Source organism: Pipra filicauda, unplaced genomic scaffold (genome assembly GCF_003945595.2).
Source record: "Pipra filicauda isolate LSUMZ 115617 unplaced genomic scaffold, ASM394559v2 scaffold55_size4083901_pilon, whole genome shotgun sequence".
Lineage (NCBI taxonomy): Eukaryota > Metazoa > Chordata > Aves > Passeriformes > Pipridae > Pipra > Pipra filicauda.
The window spans coordinates 2,570,658-2,595,320 of NW_024104709.1; the positions used below are offsets into that span (position 1 = coordinate 2,570,658).

General features: G+C 40.5%; 1 protein-coding gene across 1 annotated transcript in view; it reads right to left on the bottom strand.

Moving 5' to 3' along the window:
* Positions 1 to 17,260: 17,260 nt before the first annotated feature.
* ARID1B (AT-rich interaction domain 1B) overlaps positions 17,261 to 24,663 on the bottom strand; it is a 323,933-nt gene continuing 316,530 nt past the window's right edge. Inside the window, 3 exon segments of the mRNA XM_039387426.1 lie at positions 17,261 to 20,351; positions 22,352 to 22,482; positions 23,336 to 24,125. Of these exon segments, the coding sequence (XP_039243360.1) occupies positions 18,639 to 20,351; positions 22,352 to 22,482; positions 23,336 to 24,125 (2,634 nt within the window). The 3' untranslated portion in view covers positions 17,261 to 18,638.

Consider the following 24,663-nt stretch of genomic DNA (forward strand, 5'->3'; position numbering starts at 1 on the left):
CAGGTCAAAACACAGTACAAGAATAACAGGACATTATGACAGGGCATAGTAATGGTGGAGAGGAAAAAAAAATCAATCAATTCAAAGAAAGGCTGAAAACTGCTTTGAGGTGAGTAGAGTTATTCCCACAGAAAGACTGTTTGCATTGATTTAATTTCTGACATACTTTGTTTTCAAGACTCATAATGAACTATACTATTACTGTTCATTCTGAAGCATTGTCAGAACAAAGTAAAGAATAAACAAGAATGGAAATGAAAAATTTTACTGTTTCCATGCCATCTGTGAAGGGCAGGAATCACAGGCACTAAAACATGAGCTGGATAAACAGAGTGGGCAGAAGACTGAAGTAGAAGAGAGTTCAGAGAGCAGCAACTGAGGTGAGAATGGGGGACTTGCAGGAAAATGATAGACACAGTGCTTTAATAATCATTGACCTTGCACTAAACAGCACAGGAAAAAGTCAGTGCTCCAGTGTTTTAACATGGGCAAAGACAAGAGGACCAACATTAAACAGGTTTCTCTCTAATGCACACTATTTTCCTATCCATTTCTCCCTAGCTATATTAGCTATGTCCCTTCTCCAGTACCGTGTCTACTCTCCCCTTCCCTCAGACAGCAGTTGTCTCTCCCCCAGCCCCAAAACTCAGAGGCCTCTGAAACCTGCAAGGGTAACATTTATATCCAAACCAATATTTTCTTTAATATGAGAGAACTACTTATCAAAGAAAATTCATAATTTTTGAGAAGACATTAAAAAAAATCTGAACCCTAAAATTACAACTCTATATTTAAACTGAGAGAGTTCATGCAATAGCTGGCTTTCATTTTGTGCTTATGTAAATGCTCAAATGACTATCAAAAGACTTTTTCCTATACCATTTGCTTTATCGCAAAGCAGCCATTGGGAAACTTAGTGAAGATTTCAGTGAATTTGCATCAAAACCAATGTTACACTATAATTTTCCACAGCACAAGGCAATTTCAGAATTGGTTTATTTTCAGAGCAAAGTACTCCTTGCTTATGTACTCTTTCAAAATGAAGCCCATATTTTCACAAGAAGGGAGTCTCGGGGATTGACTGCCCTTCTGTCATTCACCTTCACATGTTCTGCCTCCTTTCTCACATCTTGCAAGACACATGTGAAGGCACTGTGGTTTATAAGGGTGATGCATCTGGTGCCTGCTGTCACAGAACAGGAAAACAAGTGGTGCACCACTGCTGGAGAGCATGAGCTTGCACACTGCCACAATATCTCTCCTCGTCTCTTACCCTACATATTGGGTAAGTCTGCTTGGTGGATCAAAGGAGGAAGCGTGAGTGCTGTATGGTGCTCCATAAATGCATGCGATGTGGTGGTATACTGAGGCCATGTTTTTTAGGAATTGGAACATTCTGTCTTCTCAGATCAAAATACCGGCACGCACACATTGCTCCTTCCACTTCCCACCTTGACTGACCCGGTGCCCCTTTCATAACTCATCTTTCTCCTTCTACAGGCGATGTGGGAAATTCTCTCACCCTCCCTCTCTGTTATGTGGACCCCTGTGTCCCCTTCAGAAGAATTCTGCCTATGGTCCCAATGACAGGAGATACAGTGTATACATGCACACGTAGAGTCTGTGGGAAGGCATGAGGCAACCTACTGTTACGCTCAGCTTTCAGTAGAGTTCTAGCCCTTTGGCAACCACTAGCAAATGCTTACAGGAATCATTAGGACAGCATTTAACACAGGGTTGCCTTCCCATTGAATGCACTCACTGGAAATAAAGAGGAGGGAGCAAATCACAACTGCTTTGCAAAAGGAATGCAAGGGCCTCCAATTTTGGGAATTTCTGCCTCAGGAATCAGGCAGTGTGAATGGTATTTAAATGTTACTGGGGAAGGGAGGGGAAGGCAGGTGGGAGTGAATTTGTCTCTCATGACATGCCTGGTTGCCAAGGCTAGCAGTGTATGTCAGCTGCCTGATCTGGAAGGGTCACCGCCATTCTGCTGCTGCAGTTCGTATGAGAGCTTGGGTCATCTGATTCAGGCAAAATCAGCCAAGCTAGTGTAACCCATTGAAACATGCAGTGTGAGTTTCCCTGGCTCATTTTATTTGAAGTGCTCACACAAAAATGGCTGCCCAGCAGAGCCGCAGGAAAGGGGCAGCAACAGGCAATTGGGAGGTAGTGAAGACTTAAATCGGAGCTGTATGAAACATGAACATCTGTGGTTCGGTCATTTGTCAGTACAGTTGGTGTTTGTCAACGTGGTCAATGAGGTCATTTGTCAAAACAAAACTCCGCTGAGTTCCCAGATGCCCCGTTCTTTCACGTTAACTTCCCTGACATAAGTGCAGGAATAAAAAGAATGTTCTTGTCATTACAAGAATAAATTCATTAAAGGTTAGAGTGAAATCCCAAACAATTACAAGGAAGCATTTACCTCTCCACAGACAACATCTCTCTGTTATTTTAGCCAGCAATTTGGAAAACTAATTAAAAAAATGGATTATTGTACTCTATGTTTTAAACTAATCAGTAATGCTAGCATTTGCTATTTCCTATAAACACTGTTTTAAAAAGCCTTTCTAAATTGATGCATTTAAATAAAAATTATTTTCTTGCTCTTTTTGGTTATCACAGGTCATTGGGCATGGGTAGCTGAGGAGGTTTAATAGGCCAGAGTCTATTTTCCCACTAGTTGGATCCAATTAGGCTTAGATAGCAGTGACTGAAAAGTGCTAGCATTACAGAGTGACTTGACTCATTTTCTCCAGGAGAAATGTCTCTGATCCTATGATATTGATGTACAAATGCAGGTTCATTGACCAATAGCAGATCCCATTAACTTAAATGAGGCTTTATGCAGGCATCTGCCCTACTCACAAGAATCAAGATCTTTACGATTGAAACCTAGTCCCTAAATAACAGGAGTTTGCATCTCATAAACTCTTTCCTCCTCTGTGCCCCAGTCCCATGTTGTCATGCTGCCAACAGTTTCAGAAAATTTAGGAAAAATAAAAATGCAAGAGTTCACTTTTAATCCATAGACTGACTCTTCACCACTGTGACTGAAATATGTTTATTGGTAAACCCTGAAACATTTATGATGCAACTCTGTTCAGTGGATAAATACTGGGACAGGATCCCCAGGAAGGGAAGATTTTAATAAAACTTTTTAGATATCAAATATGTAATGTTTTAAAGCCACTGACCTTCCAAAGGGTCAAGCACCTTTAATATGTCTCCAGGTGAGTGTCGGAAGCAGAAGTCCACTGACCTAACAGTCAGGTCTGAATACCCTGCCTCAGGGTGTTTTTCACAAACAATACATACACATACACTCTGCTCATAGCATCTGTTTCTTCCACTTGCCTGAGAACAAAAAAACCATATAAGGGAAAGAGATCCTTAGTCAAGCTATGAAAAATGAATAGTTATTCTGTGAATTGAACTTTGAAGCTTAAATAACAGAGTGGTAAAAGTCTGGGAAAATGAAAGATGTGCAGTTTTAATTTAGTGCTACCCCAAAAACTCAGTTAAAACATTTAAACATCTTTCTTTACTTTAACTAGAATCTTCAATGGACCAAAAGTGCCTCTGGGGAATCAGCAAAGCGTTCTGCAAGATCTGAAGAAGATTCGGGGGGAGGAGACCATGGGGGGAATTATCTGCACTTCAAAGAGTTTCCTTCAATATCACTATTTCAGATGAAGATTTACAAAATGTTTATTATTTATACATTTAGTTATTTAAACAAATGTAATGTGTTACTCAGATGAGAACAAAAAGAGCTTGAAAACTTAATTTTTATGCTGTAGAAAGAATAAAGCCTATTGGACTGAAGTTCCCTTTGACGTTCCTTTCTCTTTTTAAAGAGACTTTTTGCAAACCAAAGACAAAAATAGTGTCAACTTCTCACCTCTCTTTTGAGGTTCAAAGGATTTTCTCCCCTTCATTTTAGTATTATTTTGTATGGACCAAAATACAAAGTATTTTGGTATCAAAATGAAGGCTCTGTTTGCTTGAATTTCAATAAAAAATAAGATAGAAGTAAGAAGCAGCAGCAACTATTCCACACCAAGAGCGCTGCTTTCTACACTTTTGATAAAACTACTCTAAAAAGTCTGCAAAAAGAATAGAAACAGCAATAAAAAAAAATGTAAAACACCTATACTGAAATAACTTTGCTGTTTCATTATGTTGCATCATTTAAAACGAACTTCAGAAAATAGGAAACTGCTTTCTAAAGCCAGGGTATCTAGACACATTCAGTGGCTGTTAGCTGTGTGCAGAAGGATGGCACAAAAATGCTAGGCAATTTTTTTTAAGTTTCTGTGTGATACAAAAATTCAAGAAGTCCTTTAGAGCATATGATGAACATTCAAAGATATGTTTACATTCCATTTAATGTTATATGACTTTAATATGTGCTTGACCTTGTCCTGAGGTGGATTTGAAGTCTGCAACAACCTATCACAACGCAACTTTTTTGATCGTTTTCAGGCCTCATTCTGTACCTCGGAATCATTTCTCTTTCTTTAGCATCACAGATTAATTAAGCTAACCTTCCAAAAAACCTGATCTGACAGGTGAAACAGATTTAAAAAAAAAGTGTTAGTAAGCATCTCTCCCGTGTCCCCTGGGCCTTTGTGAGACAGGTCCAGGAAAAGCATGTACACCATTGCTCTCACTCCATCAGTTTTCCATGCTGTCCTGTGCAGCCAGAGGTTCTTCCTGACACCCCTAGGTCCTTTGGGAGCATTTCTTTGTGCTAATGGACACCTGCCTGTACCCAGTCTCACTGCTGTGCTGGGCCCTCTCTACTGGCCTTGAGAGCATCCCCCCAGCTGATCCTGCTCAGCATCCCAGGGGCTCTGCTGGTTTGCCCCAATGTGCTTCAGTGGCTGCAGGTGCTCAGGCTGTGGGCTCAGTTTACAGCATGGGAGCAAAACAGCTCCCAGCAGCTTCCAGGCCAGTGGGGGAGCTGGGTGAACAAAAGTTTCTATGCAACCTTTGACTGTGAAGGTGAGTTCCTACAGCCTACCTAAAAGGCAGCAGCAAAACAGAAGCATTATAATGGCATGTTGCATATTTTAGCATAACTTCAGTACAATCAGAGGCTGTTGATTGATTTTAAGGCCATACGAATGTTGTCAGCTAGACTAAAATATATGGCAGGCCAGAACTGAGTTAATGTGCCAGTAAGACAAAGAGCCTTTGCCAGCAGGGAAATGTAAAGCTCTGAATTCCCTAAGGCTGTAACTAGGTGAAGCAAAGGTATGGCTGGTTACCTACTGTTACGCTGGTATGGCTTACACAATTCACACAGCTCATGAGAAACTCCTAAAAAAATGGAGATGCCTTGGCAATAATGTCCTTAGTTCTACTGAGAGTTTTGTAAGGATTGTTTGCCTTTTCTTTGCTTGAAGTAACATTTGTCATTGTTTAGGCCACACCAATGGCAGGGGTTTTTAGCAAGGTTCTCCAGTATGTTGTCCTTTATCTCCTTCTGTTATTCCTATCCCTGCTGACAGCTAGTCAACACAACTCTTTTTTCTAGTAAAGTTTGTGTTTTCTCAGTTGGGGGCTAAACTTTCACTGCAACGGAGACATTTTGCAAAAAAGTTACTGCTTTCAAATATATTTTTATTAGGGGAAACATTCAGAACAAAACACTTGAATTTACTGTTTTGTTTTGGTGATGTCTAATACCTTTAAATAGTTAGTTTTGACAGAATGTTGTAGGTTATTATTCTGATTAACTTCCCATCATCTGATGATGATGATGGCTAGGCTTTGCAAACGAAGATTTGGGAAGGGCTCTACCACATTTGCTACAAGCGCGCTGGTGGCTAAAAAAGCCAATATGAGATAGACACATCCAGTTGCAAAAGGCACAGCAGAAAGACTCCTTGGATGGTATCTGCGAGACATGGTTCTTTCTGCTTTGTCTTTTCTCCTTGAGAGTGATCCTGCATGTGATCTCATCCCATCATTTAGTATTATATTAAATATCAAAGCAATGTACTTTTACTTATCATTGTAGCAAAATTACAAATCACCGTGTAATCTGTGTCTTAATGAAACTACCTCATGTACCTTTACAGAAAACTTGCTTCAAAATTTGAAAATACTCTCTAGAATCTGGAAAATAAAGTTAGAATCATAGAAATCTCATTTCAAGCTATGAAAATCTGTCGTTGAAACCTCTGTACTGAAAACTCAGCATAGTTATTTCTGCAAATATCAAAATACTGTAAGATTTTGTTTGTTACTATATAGTTAATGGGGGAATGGTTTATTATTTATTTGATTATTTTCAAAATAGCAAAAAAATTGTAAAAAGATTCTTCAAAAAATGTGAACATATAACACCATGCATTTTAGACTTTCACTTCTCTACAGCTGATAATGCTGATACCAACACTAGTAAACACAACTGCCTACAAACTAATTAGAAAATGAAAGTTTATGCTTAGATGATTGTTCTGCTTGCATTTTTCATAATTGACTATAGCAAGAACATTGTTTGATCTTGAGTACTGCATAATAAATGTTATCAGTTAGTTTTTCTTTATCAACCAGAGAATTTTTGAACAAAAGATATTTTTTCGACTTCTTTTTCCATTAAAATGAAGAGGTGTGTCTTTAATATATCACTGCACCACTGAAAGGGTCTTAAAATACTACATATTACTAGATCCCTATAAACACGAGGCGAGGATTGCAATTTTAATAGTTTAGGGATGATAAAGTGGTTCTTTCAGTGAATGACTACTACTCGTATTTCTTTCAATATAAGCTAAAAGATTTTTTTTTTAAATTAGAACAAGCTGATCTAGTATGTGCTTAAGTTTGATATAGTATGTTAATTGCTGGATGACCAAAAACTGATGACAAAAGCTTTGGTCATAAATAGAACTCTCATACATACACATCCTAGTGAAAGGAAAAAAAATAGTTCATATATATATGTGTGTGTGTGTGCTTTTATATCCACTTCTCCTGTCCACAAGAAAGATGGAGAGAGGCTATTTACAAGGGCATGTAGTGACAGGACAAGGGGGAATAGCTCTAAACGGCAAGAGGGCAGGTCTAGATTAGATATTAGGAAGAAATTCTTTACCATGAGGGTGATGAGGCACTGGAACAGGTTGTCCAGAGAAGCTGTGGCTACCCAATCTCTAGAATTGTTCAAGGCTGGGTTGAATGGGGCTTTGAGCAACCTGATCTTAATGGAAGGTGTCACTGTCCATGACAGGAGGGTTGGAACAAGATGCTCTTTAAGGTATCTTCCAACCCAGGGTATTCTATGACTCTGTGATTCTATGATTTTCATAGAATCACAGAATCATAGAATAGGTTGGGTTGGAAAAGACCTCCAAGATCATCAAGTCCAACCCCTGATCCAACTCCAATTACTATATCATGGCACTATCTCTTTTTAAAAACCTCCAGGGATGGTGAATCCACCACCTCTCTGGGTAGGCCGTTCCAATGCCTGATAACCCTCTCTGTAAAGAATTTCTTCCTAACATCTAACCTAAACCTCCCCTGGCAGAGCTTGAGCCCATGTCCCCTTGTCCTATTGTTGGTTGCCTGGGAGAAGAGACCAACCCCCGCCTGGCTATAACCTCCCTTCAGGTAGTTGAAGAGAGTGATGAGGTCGCCTCTAAGCCTTCTCTTCTCCAGACTAAACAACCCCAGCTCCCTCAGCCTCTCCTCATAGGACTTGTGCTCAAGTCCCTTCACCAGCCTCGTTGCTCTTCTCTGGACCCGCTCCAGCACCTCAATATCCTTCCTGAACTGAGGGGCCCAGAGCTGAACACAATACTCAAGGTGTGGCCTCACCAACGCAGAGTACAGGGGAAGGATCACTTCCCTGCTCCTGCTGGCCACACTGTTCCTGATGCAGGCCAGGATGCCATTGGCCTTCTTGGCCACCTGGGCACACTGCTGGCTCATGTTGAGCTTCCTGTCAATCAGCACCCCCAGGTCCCTTTCTACCTGGCTACTCTCCAACCACTCTGTCCCCAGCCTGTAGCGCTGCAGGGGGTTGTTGTGGCCAAAGCGCAGGACCCGGCACTTGGCCTTGTTGAACTTCATCCCATTGGAGTCAGCCCATCTCTCCAGTCTATCCAGATCCCTCTGCAGAGCCCTCCTGCCTTCCGGCAGGTCGACACTCCCTCCCAACTTGGTGTCATCTGCAAATTTGCTGATGATGGACTCAATCCCCTCATCTAAATCATCGATAAAGATGTTAAAAAGGACTGGGCCCAGCACTGACCCCTGGGGAACACCACTAGTGACAGGCTGCCAGCTGGATGCAGCACCGTTCACCACCACTCTCTGGGCCCGACCCTCCAGCCAGTTCCTGACCCAGCACAGAGTGCCCCTGTCCAAGCCGTGGGCTGCCAGCTTTTCCAGGAGTATGCTATGGGAGACAGTGTCAAAGGCTTTGCTGAAGTCCAGATAGACCACATCCACAGCCTTTCCCTCATCCACCAGGTGGGTCACCTGATCGTAAAAGGAGATCAGGTTGGTCAAACAGGATCTGCCCCTCCTAAACCCATGTTGGCTGGGTCTGATCCCTTGTCCATCCTGTAGCTGTTGTGTGATTTCACACAGGATGATCTGCTCCATAACTCTGCCAGGCATCGAGGTCAGGCTGACAGGCCTGTAGTTACCCGGGTCAGCCTTGCAGCCTTTTTTATGGATTGGGGTGATATTTGCCAACTTCCAGTCATATGGGACCTCCCCAGTGAGCCAGGATTGTTGGAAGATGATGGAGAGTGGCTTGGCAAGCTCTTCTGCCAGCTCCCTCATTACCCTAGGATGGATCCCGTCTGGTCCCATAGACTTGTGAGGATCCAGATGACTCAGTAAGTCACTATTTCCTCCTGGAATACAAGGGGACTATTTGGTTTCCTATCTCTGTCTACCAGCTCCAGAGGCCAGTTGCCTTGAGGGCCACCTGTCCTACTGGTAAAAACTGAGGCAAAGTAGGTGTTAAGTACCTCAGCCTTCTCCTCATCTCTATTAACTATGTTTCCCTCCAAGTCCCTCAAAGAATGGAGGTTTTCTTTGCCCCTCCTTTTGTTATTAATGTATTTATAGAAGGATTTTTTGTTATCCCTAACAGAAGTGGATAATTTAACTTCAAATTGCGCTTTTGTATCCCTGATTTTCTTTCTGCATGATCTAGCTGTCTTCCTGAATTCTTCGTAAGTAGCCAGCCCTTTCTTCCACAGTCGGTAAACTCTCTTTTTATCCCTGATTTCCTTCAGAACCTCCCTGTTTAACCAAGCTGGTTGTCTTCCCCGGCTTGCCTTTCAGCACACCGGTACGGCCTGTTCCTGTGCACTCAAAACTTCCTGCTTGAAGCACATCCATCCCTCCTGGATGGAGGACGCCCTTTTGAGCGCATCAAAATCATTGATTGATTCTGTTCTCAGTGTGGAGAAAAATAAAGTCAGATTGCTTTTTTTGGGAACTCACTGATGGTATCCAACTGATGATGCTGATTATAGAAGGTATACAAGGGCTGCTCCATACTTGTGTGTTAGGGCACTTGATGGCACGTTGCGGGCATGTGGCTGCAGGAGGGGCTCCGCAGCAGCTGGTTGCTTCCCTTGGGGTGTACAGGGGAGCCCACAGAGGAGGAGGTCTGCTCCTACCTCACCGACAGCAGTGCTTCCCTTGTGTCAATAGACTGGGATGGATTGCAGGAACCTGCTAAATATTGATTCTGCTAAGGCTTGGAGTTAATTTAGGTAGTACGTGTAAAAAAGGATTTTATGAATTGATTTCAAATGACAAAGAAGTATTGAAAAAGCATTAAACCTAAGTGCTATTTTAAACAATAAATTTAAGCTTATGGTAATTGCATTATGTATTTGCAGATGAAAGAGTAGGCTGGAGGCAAATACACCTTGTGCTGCTGAAAACAGGCACTCCTTTGAAAGTGTTCTTAAAGTAAAATGCTGTCCTGGGTGTAGAGGGGCTGCATGTGGGATGGTGGCTTGGCTTCCCCAGCTTCTCCCACACAAACCTACAAGGCTGCTGCTGAGGGGATGAGAGTGATCTGGAAGGTGCCAGGAGGGCAGCCCCTCATGGGAGTTGAGGCAGTTTGGGGGGAGGCCAAACTGCCCGGGATGGCTCCTGCTGAGCTGGTTTTGTACGTAGGACAGAAACTAGCAGGACACAAGAGGCAGGTGTCACATGGGAGGGAGGGTGGAGAGTGACCAGAAGGTCAAGGGAGATGATTATCCCTTTCTACTCCACTCTGGTGAGACCCTCACCTGGAATGCTGCATCCAGCTCTGGTGTTCCCAGCACAGGAAAGGCAAGGACCTGTTGGAGCAAGTCCAGAGGACAGACACAAATATGACTGGGGCCTGAAGCGCCTCTCCTAAGAGGAAAGGTTTAGAGAGTCAGTGCTATTCAGCCTGGAGAAGAGAAGGCTCTGGGGAGACCTTACAGAAGCCTTCCCATACCTAAAGGATACTGGAGACTGGTACAAGGGAGCTAGAGAGGGACCTTTTACAAGGGTGCCTGTAGGGTAGGAAGCTGTGGATGCCCCATCCCTGGAAGTGTTCAAGGCCAGGTTGGATGGGGCTTTGAGCAACCTGGTCTAGTAGAAGGTGTCCCTGCCCATGGTAGGGTGGTTGGATCGAGATGATCTTTAAGGTCCCTTCCAAACCAAACCATTCTATGAGAGCAGGGCCAAAAGGAGCTCTTGGCACAGTCCCATAGAGAATGAGGTTCAGCGTATCAGATGGGAGGAGTTATGGGTGCTTCTCTCCATGTATCCTTGTCACTTCCCACCAAACTGACTACTAAATAATTAAAAATTGAAAGCTGGGAACAACCCTCCCTCCAAACCCCACCACCATGTTCTGTCCCAAGGTAAATTGCTGCTGATGGAGAGGAAATATCAAATTCATGCAAATTAGGGGATTCTTGGCTTCTTTCCATGGCTGTTCAGTGATGGCACTGCTGCCCAAAACTGCGTGCATGGCCTTTGTGTGGACTGATGGATTGATTGCCTGCTGGCTGATCTGTGCCCAACACAGAAGGGAAATGAGAAGTCTTTCTTGTGTTCCTTTAGTAGAATGTATAGTTTCATAACTAGCAGGTCCAGATATTATAAACTAAGCAAACAGTGCAGATTAGACTTCCTATTAGAGGACTTTAATATCAGTTAAATGTCCTTGGATAATGATTTACCAGTATATTTTGTAGTGCCCTTTCAGCATGACTTATCACTCCAGCACCACATCCTTTTCCTGTACCTGGGGCAAGAAGCTGTGCTGCTCTTTGTGCGGTCAGGCTGAAGGTCCAATGCATGTCAGTTCTCTCTTACACTAGGTTTTGAGATGCTCTGGGAGGTAAATCAAATCTACTGGCTTCTGGAGAGTTTGCAGCCAGCAACAAATCATTGTCCATAGTGTAATGGGTGAATAACTCTGTGAGTGTACGGTCATAGCAGCTGTCAAAATATTCTGGGTGGAAAAACAAGCAAACCAAACACCTGAACGCATTAAGTGCTTAACCTGCTTTGCCTGCACTAGGTTAGAAACAGTACCCTAGCAGGAGTGCTGCTGTGTTTGCAGGGAGCTAGTAACATCTAGGAGGTGCAGGCCAGGAATGGTAACCTCCTTGGCTAAGGTCACAGCCAGAAGAATGTACGTAGCTGCAGCTGAAGATAAAAGAAGCTAATGAAGTTAATTTAAAAGTCTCCTGCTTAAAAGAAGGTATTTAATGTATATCATCTGTACAGACACATTATATATTGGTATATTTTCTTCCTCATGCCATACATAAGAAACAAAATATATCTCAGCTGTTGGCTTGCTAGTCAGTGTTTTGGTTCTGCGAGTTGCCTTTCCTAGACAAGATATACATGCTGTGGAAGGCTGGCATATTCTAGGCTGATAAAAATGCATGAGCCACTTGAGGTACTGAATGAGCTGACATTATAGAGGCTATAATGTTATTTTCACAGGGTACATTGGTCATACATCTGGCTTTTGAATGGGCAACTTCATTGATATTTAAAGAAAACTCCCTTTACTCAAAATACTCTATGTAGTAGAAAAGCTGAGGAAGTTATAGTAGCTGACTGGAAAGGTTGGCTACTTATGCTTACTGTAAGTAATATGCCCATCTTTTGAAGGTGTAGAATGTCAAACGTGTGACTTGAAGATTTTTTCTCTTCTTTACCTCCCCTTGGCAGATCTCAACCACCTCCACACTACTAACACTGGGAATCCCTTGTAGTCAATTTTCCCTGCAGGATAAGAACCTTTGGGAGATGCTACTGTCTCAAGAAGTGGGGACACAATCCAGCACAAGAAGAAATCCCTCTGTATACCAGAAGGTATAAATAATAGACAAACCCTATGCTATTCAGTTATTTAAAAGATCAGGATTCTGTATTTGGTACTAACGCATCGTGGAAAGGAAGGAAGCAACCTGAGAGGTTTAGGGAGTAAGTATTAGGAAAAAAAAAAAGAACAAAAGAGAAGCACAACTTCTCCTGCACTATGTTATGAGACATATGCCAATGAAACCTGCATGACTATACAAAAGGGGTGGAAATACACCTTTTTTAGGTGGGTTCAGGATACTGATACCAAATAACTTGTTGTTAGAAGTCTGTCTTCCCTAACTGCGTATAAAATGTATAATGCTAGTTCTGCTGATGAAGCCTTATGCTTAAATCTCAGTATTTCTCAGTTGTTGTGTTTCATTTTGTACAGAGCTTCATATTTAGTATTCAAAGACAAAAAAAGAATCTTCTATAAGTAGTCCACTGTGAGCTTTAGTGGTGGTGATAAAACTAGTGGAACATTGTTTCTTTTCAAATTCTCTTGGAGGGAAAGAAATTTAATACTTGATTTTGCAGTTTTGTGTTATACTTTGACAGTAAAACGTACTAGATTAAGTTATTTTTCTTCTCAGTTGCAGATGTATACATAGAACTGGTAAGCAAATTTATAAATGTAAAGCAGAATTTCATCATGGAGTATTGTAAACTTTTCCTAGCATGTGTTTTTCACATTAGATAAACATACATCCTTCTGCTGGCATGATAATGTATCAGCTTGCCCTTAAAAAATACTCTACAGTGGAGCAAAAGTCAGAATGTTTGTCATTCAGGAGACTCTTTACAGACCTGAATAAACATTGCAGAGATGCCTGACTCATTAGGGATTTGCTCTGCTAACTAAGCAATTCTACCACATCACCCTTTCAATGTAAATAACCACCCTTAATTAATGGAAATGCAATATATACTAAGTCATGGCAGACCAAGTAAATTAATAAGTACAGGAGAAAATGTTGTAGCTCTGTTGAAGGCATCAGATGAGGATCTTGCTACTTCATCTCATTAGTTGAGGCCAGTTAAAACAAATGTGAAGTATAAACCTGCATTTTTTTACATGGTACAACAGCACTGAAATGAAATACATTTTAGCTTGTGTTAGAATAAGTAATTAGAAGTACAAATTGAGTCATTTAGGCATGTGAATAGCTGTATTTAGCATGCAGTCCAGAACAGCTGCCTCTTGTATCCACAGCTACTGACAATCACAGAAAGAATGGCCAGACTTTGCAAACCCATTTCTGACAGTGCACAAATAAACATCTGGGGCTGGATTTAAAAATGCAGACAGTATTAATCCTTCCCCATTCCTGCTGTCTTGGGAATTGGAAAGGTAAATGTAATTAAGTAAAAACTAAATTTACCAGTCTGCATGTGGAAGCTCCTATTTTCCTTCCCTTGGTCCCACTACCACTGAAAATCTTTTTTTACTTCCATTTTACTTATATCAACTACCAATGAAATGTGAAATTCACCTAGTTTGGTTTAATTATTCTTTTTCTTGGAATGATCCAAACGTAAAAATAGAGCAATGTAGCAGGGACATACGATGCTTTTCTTTCAGCTCTGTCTTTGTGTTCTGCCTCCCGTTTTCCAAATGACCATGCCTTTTCGCCCTTTCCTTCATCAGTACTTTTCTCTCTCCTTTCTTCAGGCTCAATAATCCTTAAAAGGAATTTACCACGGGAACTGTTAGATTGCTTGAGAAAACAAAGTGGAGAGTCCCCTGAAATTTCACAAATTATCCTGAGGAAAATTAAATTTGCAGGCGTGTTTTAGATCCCTGAATTCCACCCTGCTACAAGAGTAGGACCTGCCTTTTCAATTTACTGTTGCTTTTGTTTCCATTTTCTCCTCCTTCTCCACCTGCAGTTACTTGCTCATGACTTGGAAAATAAGCTTTTTGCAGCAGCGACTGCTTTGTGGTTTTGTATGTGAGCATGGTTTCCACATATTTGACATTACCATGTTGATGGTGATAGAAGTCATCTTTCTCGGGAGAACTCTTGACTCAAAATTTGAGACTGCTCCGAGTTAAAACTCCAAAAGACTGACTTCTGTGATAGTGTTATTACGGTGTTTGGGCAACAGGTGTGTATTATTTTTAGGTACGTTATTACTACTGCCTGCAGAGTAAGGAACCTACACACAGCTTCTTGAAGGGTTAACTAGCTGTGTGCCACCTCAGCTCAGTTCCCACTTTTCAGTTCAGTTTCAAGTTTGCTTGGGCATCTGCACTATGAATGCTTACAATCTTCCCCCCTTTTCTACAGGGGGGAACAGTGGAGATGACAGTAATTTTTTAATTTCAGTTACACTCCTTTATTACCAAGAGGTACTTTCATATTATTTGTGAAAGAAGAGGTGTAGCCTGCTTTGCACTGTAGAAATGTTGTCGAGGAATCGTTAATGTGTAACACAAGCATATGCTTTTCCTACAGTATTTCTCTAAGTAAATCTTTCTTATGGATGCATCCAGACCAAAAATATAATGGTCTCATGGTAGTGGTGGCACAGGTTATGATGTGAAACAGCAAAAGAAGATGGAAGAGAAGGTGCATAGGCTTTTAAACACGCGGATGAATTTTTCTTCTCCATTCTTCCTTTTGGGTAGTTGAAAATATAGAGTTTCTGAGCAGGATGTTTTCATGTGTTGGTTTTTGTTTTGTGGGTTTTTTTGAAAGAATAGTGTAAGAAATTATGTTAACAAGAAACAAAACTGTTTTTCTCTGCCAAAGGAGATAAGCATTTAATTCCTGAAGTGATTGTAAAGGTTAAGATTCATTGATGCCCTTTCAATCCTGCAAGTAATTAGTTGCTTGGGTCTGCCAAAGAAACAGGTACATCACTGATATATGTATATATATATACGTATATATGTGTGTATATATATATATGTATGTATGTATGTAAGTCAAATATTTGTGTTTGATTAGTGCCTAAAATACTATTGGGCTGCTTTCCCCTAAATAACTCATTGCAGTTTCAGAATTTCAAATATTGCACCTTCTTGTTAGTACTACTATCAGCTTCCCTACAGAGTGATTGTCTCAGCATAAAACTGTAGAATTTGATTTTTAAACTGAAAACCAAAATATCTCTTGTAGGAACCATACCAACAGCAGCTCAAGCTTGTTCAGGATTCAGTTAGAGCATGTTAAGTTCACAAGTCTCATGAGCAGGTCTTCTCCAAAGGTTTAGAGAACACTGTTGGAGAGGTGAAATCATACAAAGACAACAGAGGGAATTGGAGTTCTTATGTGTCACCTTTCTTCTAATAAATGTGCAGCAGTACTACCCAGTGATTTAGACTGTTTACTCTTACTGTAACAGAATAAAATCATGTTCAGGCAGAGTCTGTACTATTAACCTTTTCCTTCCATTTTTGTGGTTCCTCAGCTAGTTCTTGGCCCAGCTGGAAAAGTAGCAGCAAATGTTACATACATATGGATTTTATGTGGCTGGCTGAGTAGTTTTTTCCCCCATGTTGTTTAACCCGGTTCAGAGCAGTCTTGAATAACATTGAAGTGCTGCCTCTGACAGCTCAGAGCATTTTGACACAGGTGTAGTTTCCCTCAGGGGACTCTGGCTCTGAAGGCTGAAGAGAAAAGAGAATAGATGTCCTTTTTTGTCCTTGCTCAGAAAGGGGTGCATAGGGTTTATTTAACAGCTTGCTTGTATCCATGGGGCAATATCAAGCAGTAAAATGTTAGTAAGAAATACATTTAGCAGGGGATAGATACTACTTTCACACTGCCCAGTAATAAGTTGTAAAAATCATCCTTGAAATATGCCTCCTTCTGTGATGAAGAATTACAGGTGGTTATAATTCACCAGGCATTTCTGAAAGCAGTGATATGCAAGAGAAAGACAGACCACTGCAGCAGGTGATGTGGGAGTGATTACTGAATAAGAAAAGCTAGAAGGAGAAATTACTTTTCATGACAGTAGGGAGGCACATTTCAAACTTGGCTTATAATTGTATATACCTTCCTGTCTCTGAAATTCTCTTACATATATTAATGTTATAGCAATCTATATGAACAAAATGGGCAGTATGCCAAAGGGGGTTGTAATTGTCAAGTACCTCGGTATTGTTATTGGAGAGGGGAGGAGGATATCCACTAACAGTGTAATTACATGGCAATTCCAGGGAAATTGATTATTATTAGCTTTTTATGATCACACTAACAAAGTCAATGATCCAAGATGAAATAGCAAAAATTAGTGCTTGAACAATATTCAGAAACAAGGTATCACCAGGTGAGATGTATCTGAAACCAGATAATTCCTGAAATGGAAATGGCCATCTCCCATCAATTATAACTATGGATGTGCTCTATTAAAGCCTGATCCACCTTAATGGGGGACTCCCAGCATGAATGGCCACATAAGTATGCAATGACACATACAGGATCGAGAAGTGGGTGGGTGTTTATTCTAAATACCCACATCACTGGGGTATTTGCACCTTTAACCAACAGAGAGAATTACAGGTAGTGAATACAGATCAATTTCTTCAAGTTGGTTATTGCTTTAACAAAATCTTTTGTCACTTTTTCTAACATCCATCTTCAGTCCCCCAAACACAGCATGGAGACTGGATACCTGCATAGTCAGAACTATCATTTGTCAGCCATGTCTTCCCCTTTGAGGCTCTGTGGTTTTATATATAATAATTAAAAACACTTCTCTATGATGTGAGAAGGCTTTTTGAAAAGGAGAGCAAATTGCTGCAATACAATAGCGTAATATTTTTGAAGGTCATAATAATAAAGTAGGGGAAAGAGAATAATCATTATTGCTCTTTCTTGTAATTAGTTTGCTTTCCGATATCCCACACTGTAACTAGAACATTATTCAAGAACACCCATCACAGTGCTTAACAAGATTTAATGTACATTTATTCTTAACATGTGGAACATATAAAGATTTTATACTGAATAAATGAAATTCATTAAGCCAGAGGAAAAGGAGGAATTTACATCAAGTTTTTTTCTTTTTAACTACATTATCTTGAAATACAAATGCAGATTCTTGTCACTGAAAAATCTTTGAAGTTGTGTTTCTTCCTTTTTTTTCCTGTATATATTTTTGTTGCCTGTAGACTGGTAACCATTTTCTTAAATCAATCCATACGTAACCATTTCCACACCTTGATTTATAAAGCAAATTGTGATCGGCTGCTCTCCCGAAATAGAGCATGACTTTATACATACAGAAACTTGTACATTACCCTCAGTTGTTGGTTTTCTGTGTTGGGTTTTTCCTTTTTTCTTTTTTTTTTTTTATTATTTTTTGGAGATATGGCCCAAATGAAAGAAAAAAATAATTCTACTATCACTTTGTAGATACCACATCATGAAAAAGAAACTAAAAACTTTGTACTAAAAAAAAAAAAAATGAGGGTATGTTTCATGTACAACTTCTATATACATCACGGCCCTTAGGCAATAAAAAAATATTTTAAAAAATGATTAAAGGAATTATGAAGAACTGTCATTGTGGAAGGTCAAAAAAAAAAAAACAACAAACAGATGTAGACAAGACAGTTCTGGTGAGGAAGCAATTGATGTTTAACTTCAGGTTTTGTTTAAAAATCTTTTCACTTGACTTTTTTGTTTTGTTTTGCTCCTAGCCTAATGTAACCATTTCTCCTGAGGAGAAACCAGTATCGTTTTGGATTTTGACTACTGACTGACACCCTCCTTGATCCCCTACACCTACATCACTAGAATCTTCTATTGCACAGAGCTTTGGGTGATGGTATACAAGTTTTTTTTTATTTTTTCCTTATTTGAAAAAATAAAACACACAGGAACTTGGTAAGTTGGTTATTTTTCACCTTTTTGTTTCAAAGTGGTGAGATTTTTTTTCCATCATACAATGGTTTGCCATAACATTTTTAAAAGTCACTAGTTCGCTTCCCAAAAAATATGCAATACAAACATGGAAAAGAACATTGTAAAGGATAATCTATGGAAAAAAAAAGTGTGACCTTTGAATGTACTAGACAGCAACTTTGGTTAAAAAAAATAAAATAAAAAGTTGTACTTATACACATAGACAGCAAATATTAATTTTATAACTGTTCAAATTAATAATTTCTTTAATTCCCAATTGGTAAATAGTGAATGGGGCAGAGGAGCAAAGATTCTTTTTTTTTCCTTCTTCCTACATTGGATAAACAAGAACAGAAAACAGCCAGTTATATGTGACCCTCTAATCTCCACTCACACATGCTTGGCTTCTCACTTATGTCATAACTGCCCAATCTGAAAAAGTACATCACAGATGACAGATGCAACCAGAGAGTTCAGGACAGCAGATATTGAGATATCCAGCAAACGACCCTCGTGCAAAAGGAACTCTGAGCGGTTCTCGTCCACTCGAGCCATGGCCAGCAAGGCCTTGGCTGCCCTGCACATCATGTCTACGCTAGGCGGCTCCAGAGGCGGAGGCTGCATGTGCATGAGGTTATGCTGGCTCTGCTGGTACTGGGCCATAGTGACCCCATCCTCCAGGAAGCTTATCAAGTTTCCGATACTTCCCTTCTGCACAGCTATTGCCCTTGCTGCTAATGTGTCTCCCTGGGCAAGGTTCGATAAGAGCGCCATGGACATTTCTCGGCAGACCGGGTTTTTGCGGTCCCCGACGTACCTAACTAAAGTAGCGTAGAGTTTCTCCTGACGACTGAATGGGGGGGTGGCCAAGATAAGGTCCACATTATTGTCCTGGATACTGAGCTTACATAGGGTCTCCAGCACAAGTCTTTGAGGCGAAAGAACTGAGTTGGGCCCCACGGTTGGAAAAGGATCCTGTGCCTCCGCAGACGGGCACACCATCCAGTGCAGCAAGCCATCCAAAATTGGCAAACAGATGCTTTCTGTGTAAGCAGACAAGTCTAGCTGCCCAGAAATGTTGGCTAATGTGACCAATGTATTATCCCTCAAGACCTCGAGGCAGTCCCACCACCACTCATCCTTGCTGCAGGCCACCCCTTTGTCCTCCTCTTCCTCTTTCTCGTAAGTCTGCGGCGCTCGCTTTCTTTCCGGATGCTCGTGGTGAAGAAGGATCAGCTTTCCCAGGATCAGCACCAAGCCTGGATGTTTGGACATTTCGGTGTCATTGCCAGGCACAAAAGACAAGCTACGGACAATATTTGACACACAGATGCAGCGTTTGGCCAAGGAGTCTTGCCAGTGAGTTATGGTGCATAGAGGAGTCTCATCCCGGCTCCTTGGCTCATCCTCTAGCAGTTTAATATTCCGGTGGCTTTTGGCTTGATGGATCCCAAAGGGAAATTTACTGCTCTCTGTTTGGGAACCAGAGTTTGAGTCTTCAGGTAATGCTCCTGGCCGAGCTGAGAGGACATCATCAATGGTTGCTGTTATACTTTTTTCTTGTTGTTCCTCAAATTCACCTTTCCCCTCGAGGTCCTTCTTTTTGCTTGGAGAGTTCAAGGAAGGAGGGGCTTTCCTACGTGGAGGAATCTCCATCTTGCTTTCGAAGTGAGTCTGGATATGCTCAGTTGTGTCACCACCACCAAGCTGCCAGTGGAGAAGTCCACTATCAAACTCCTGTACGCGTCCAAGTTTGTCAGATCGGTCAACAACAAATAGATTATTTTTCTTTACAATCTTTATTGGCAGCTTGTCAAATTTACTGGCTTGTTTTGGCCTCTCACTTGGATCAGCAATGGCACCAGGAGTGGAAAAAACAATGCTCTTTTCTTCTCCTTCTACCTTTTCATCCTCCCCCTCCTCCTCATCTTCATCAAAATAGTCAATACATTCGTCATTCTCATCTTTTCCAGTATCCTCTGCCAAGGACTGACTATCATCTTTCTTGGCTGCTTTGTGATCAAGTGCTTTGTGGCCTGGATCGCCCACTTCATATTCCATAAGGATTCCAAAAATGTCAATCAGGCATTTTCTAAAATATTCTACTAAAAGCTCAAGAAATCCAGATAACTGAGGGGAGAAGAAAGAACATAAAAATCAGATAAATATTTTTGTCTGCATAGAATTTTATTAGGAACACTGATGTATACATGCCTACATCCCTCACCCTGCTGTGGACTTGTGGCTAGGTCCTGCATTATGGAAGTTAAAAGAAACTCTTCTAGTGTCTGTCTAAACAGTATATAATGTCGAACTATCACGGCTCCATTTGCTTGAACTGTAACAGCTATAAGAAGCACAGAACTTCATTCACATGTCTCCTTTAAGCCTAGTAGACGTCTTAGCCTAGCTGTTCCATCCCCTTCCAAGTGCCTCTTATTCTTGTTTATTTGTACAGAGTACTGAAGTTCCTAACTCAATTTTTCTGATTTGTACTTTTATTAGACATCTGAAGTTTACAATTCTCCCTCTCCTTCTTTGTCTCTGCAGTTCAGGGTCTGAGTACTGACAGCCTAGATTAACATCCCAACTCTATTGAATAGCTCCCTTTTTGCCTGGCAATAGTTAAAAATTGTTATTGGAGCCTGGTGTTTTAAGTCACCTTTCAGAAACAGTTTTCATTTCGGTTTAACCTTCTTAATTAACTTGTAATCACTTTCTTATGGAAAGGCAGTAGTTGGACTTGGTATTAACTTACGCTCAATGGCTTTATTATTAAAAATTCTTTGCTGTTATGATGTGTTCAGCCCCATTGTCAGGCTTTTAATTTGTTTGGTTTTTGTTTGTTTCTTTTGAAATTGTGGGCTAATAAGTTTTCAGCAAAACGTATCCTTTTGTCCATTCTAGATTCTCTTATGATTGCCAAACCCTTGAACAATTAATAACAAACTGATGCTTATGAACTGCATGAATTATGAGTCATCATATGGAGTCCTGACCACCACTGGAAACAAGAGTTCAAGGCCAAAGTAAAAAAAGACTATTTATTCAAAAGAACATATATATTTACAATATGCCTGGTATTCTGTGCAACTTGCACAGGGTGCAGTAACACAATTTCTAATAGAAATCAGAGGAGGTTCACCTCATTTAACTTCAAACACTGTACTAGTTATACACCTAACCTAATTGTCTAGATTCCTTTTTATAATCAATGGTCTTTTACAGGCCATTTCTAGAATATGATTCATCTGACCTATTTTAGATCTCTTCTTCTACATGAGATGAATCATGCTATAGATACCCTAGTTCTAAAGTTAGGTGGGATGAAATGTACCATTTGTGTCTGCATTTTAAAAAAAAGTAATTATATTTAAAAAATTATGAGTTATACTATTAGTAACCAGGGAAAGAATGAAGAGAGAAACTGAATATTTAATTTGTACAAATTTTAGATAATGTGCATTATCAGCATGCCATTTATTACTATCACCTAACAGGCCAAAGATTAGAGCAGGGCTGGGAGGTAGTGAGGCAAAAATCACACACAGTTAAATCCTGTATTACTTGCATCCTATGGACAGATAGTGGATATTAGCCTTTAAATATCCTTTAAATTGTCACTCTGGTATTTCAGTGAAAACTTAATTCACTGGAAGAAGAAAACAAACAGAAAATAAGCAATCAAAAAAAATCCCACAATCTCGTATGGAACTACTGAAGAGGGACAAGTCATCACCAAAAGACAGCTTTCAAATCAATTTAATATGGTTTTGCAAAGCCTTTTATGGAAACATAAATTAAGCAAGATTACTAACATACTGCTGTTTTCTGGGACTGTGCTTGTACTATGTGAATTTATACATTAGTCTTTCGGCAGTGCTAAAACTCCTATATTCCTACATGCTCCTTTCAACAAGAAACCTCTTTCTTTCAGGCTTATAATTTCCCCTATTCGACTTACATCCACCTTGTTACTCACTGTTACCAATCATTAACAAGTGGACATTTTACAATATTCAAATTTATGTTGATTAGAAGAAATTGTGAAGGCCATCAGCATTTTGTAGGTATCTTATTTCAGTTCTCCTTCCTTGGAAAGTTGAGAAGTATACTGCTTTCCCACCTACCTGAGAGAGGTTGAAAGTAGCAACAGTGCTGTCATCATACAGAAGAATATTAATAGTGTCTAGCGCCCAGGTACTTTCAGCCAAAAGACCAGATTTAAGAGACATCATCACTCTCCAGGCCTCAGGAGTTACTGGAGAAAGAAGGAGAAGCAAAATGGCATTAGTGCATCCTTGAAGACTGTTAATGAGTTCCTGCAAGATTAAACTGTGACATTCTGAAAATGCAAATTTAAATTAGTTACTGAAACACTGGTTAAGACCCTACTTAAACCACTTAGTTCTGTTCAGTTTTCTCTAATTGCTGATCAGCCTTAATACTGGAGAATATCTTAACATAGCCATTCTTCTTGACTTTGCTGAAATAATCATAAAAACTTCAGGAAGCTGACTAAATGGAATAATCAGTAAACAAAGGCAGAATACTCTGTCAGGAGCGTGGAAATCTGAAGTTTGAGAACTTGAATGTATGAAATGTAACTGCAATTTAAGACAAGAAGATACTTGGGAAAGAATAGGGGGAGAAACAAACAGGACAAATAATATGCAATGAATAAATGGACCATTCAAGGGAGGCAGAGACTGTAACTACACAGCAGAACAGCATGAGCTTCCGTGGAATAAGAACAGAGAAAGCTTTGCTCAGCTAAATGTTGCATTGAGGACTTAAAGGACATTCTGAAAGACCTTTCAACACATCTCATTTTGAAATCTTGAGGCAAGCTTTGTTTTTAATGCATTTCTGGAGACCTTAGGTCTCCATATAAAATACTGCTTTATTTCATGTCAGACTGTCTGGGATGAGTTTTACCTATCATCACCACTGATGCATATGCCATTACCTTTTTATTGGAGACAACCACATCGTAGTTACCAAAGTTCCCTATTTGTCAAAAGTCTTAAAATGTGAAAAAAAAAAAAAAATCAAAATCAGAGTCCCCTTTTCACAGCTTATTTTGGTTATTTAGCTTTTGTTTTGATGCTTACCAATATCTTTTGAGGTAATCTTTCGCCTTGGTTTTAAGACTGGTTGGGATGCTTCTACAGAGCCCGGGGGGAAGGTAATTTCTCGCCTAATCGGTGGTGGTTGGGTTGGAGGTCCCGTGACCTGCGACACTGGAACTGTGGGTATAACCTTTTGCATCTTCATGGAGGGGAGGAAAGGAGACTTGCTTGGAGACATACGGTTTTCCAAAGAGCGCTGGAAGGATGCTGGACTTGGAGCTCTAGAGATGTGGTTTGGCATAGAGGGTGGTGTCTGGTAGGATGACTGAGGAGGTCTAGTGATAGGCTGCATGGAGGCTGAGGATGACATATAAGAAGGCTGACGTTGGTTGACATGAGAAGGCCACTGACTCTCGTGGTTTATCCTCTGGTCAGGTACCATCATATCATCAGTGCGATTCATCCCTGGATACGGTGGGGCCTGTGCAGGGCCTCCTGGACCTTGCCTGTTCTGGTAAGGGTAAGGCATATCATTTCGTGTCGGCCACATGTTCTGCTGAGGACCTTCACTGGAGGATGACGACTGCATAGGGCCACCAATCATCTGGGGAGGTATTCCATGCTGCTGCATTTGTCCTGGGCCCTGCATCCTCTCCCTGTTATATGGATATGGATACTGTCCCTGCATGGGTCTCCTGTCAGGCCCTGTGTAAGCGTTGCTGTACTGGTTATACATTTCCTGTTGCTGGTTGCCATACTGCATGTTATACATATCCCCTTCATGGCGTTTGGCTGGAGGCCCATACATGCCATCCATGTGTCTTTTATAGTTCTGAAAAAAAATTTTCGAAAGATGTGTCACTTTTACTCCATACACAATACAAATACACTGGCTGAAGGCTCGTTAAAAAAGCTGGAGGTGCTTTGTTCTAGAGGGATTGTGCTGATTCCAGAGTCAGGGATGCAGTGGTACTGTTAGCCTTTCTTTTTAAGCCTCTGTTTTGCTGTGCTTGCAACCAAATACTAAAAGGAAACTTATCCTTGGGCTAAATTTTCTTATGCTTGCTCTAATTTTCTCCCTTTCCCTTTCCTTTCCTATCTGTCAGATTAAATTCCACTGGTCATTTCAGACATGCATGCAAAGGCAACAATCCTCACTAACTAAAATATCTTCACTTCTTTTTTATGCTTAGTCTACTTAGAAGAAAAATCTTAAAAAAAATTCAGAACCACCCAGTGAATCTTTTCAAGAGACAAGCACTGAATAAGTTCTTAAAGTAACAAGATATGCTGCAAGCATGTCTGAAACATTGGAGGACATAGGCTACACACAGTAAATTTATTAGTAGGAGAAAACAATTCTGCTGCAT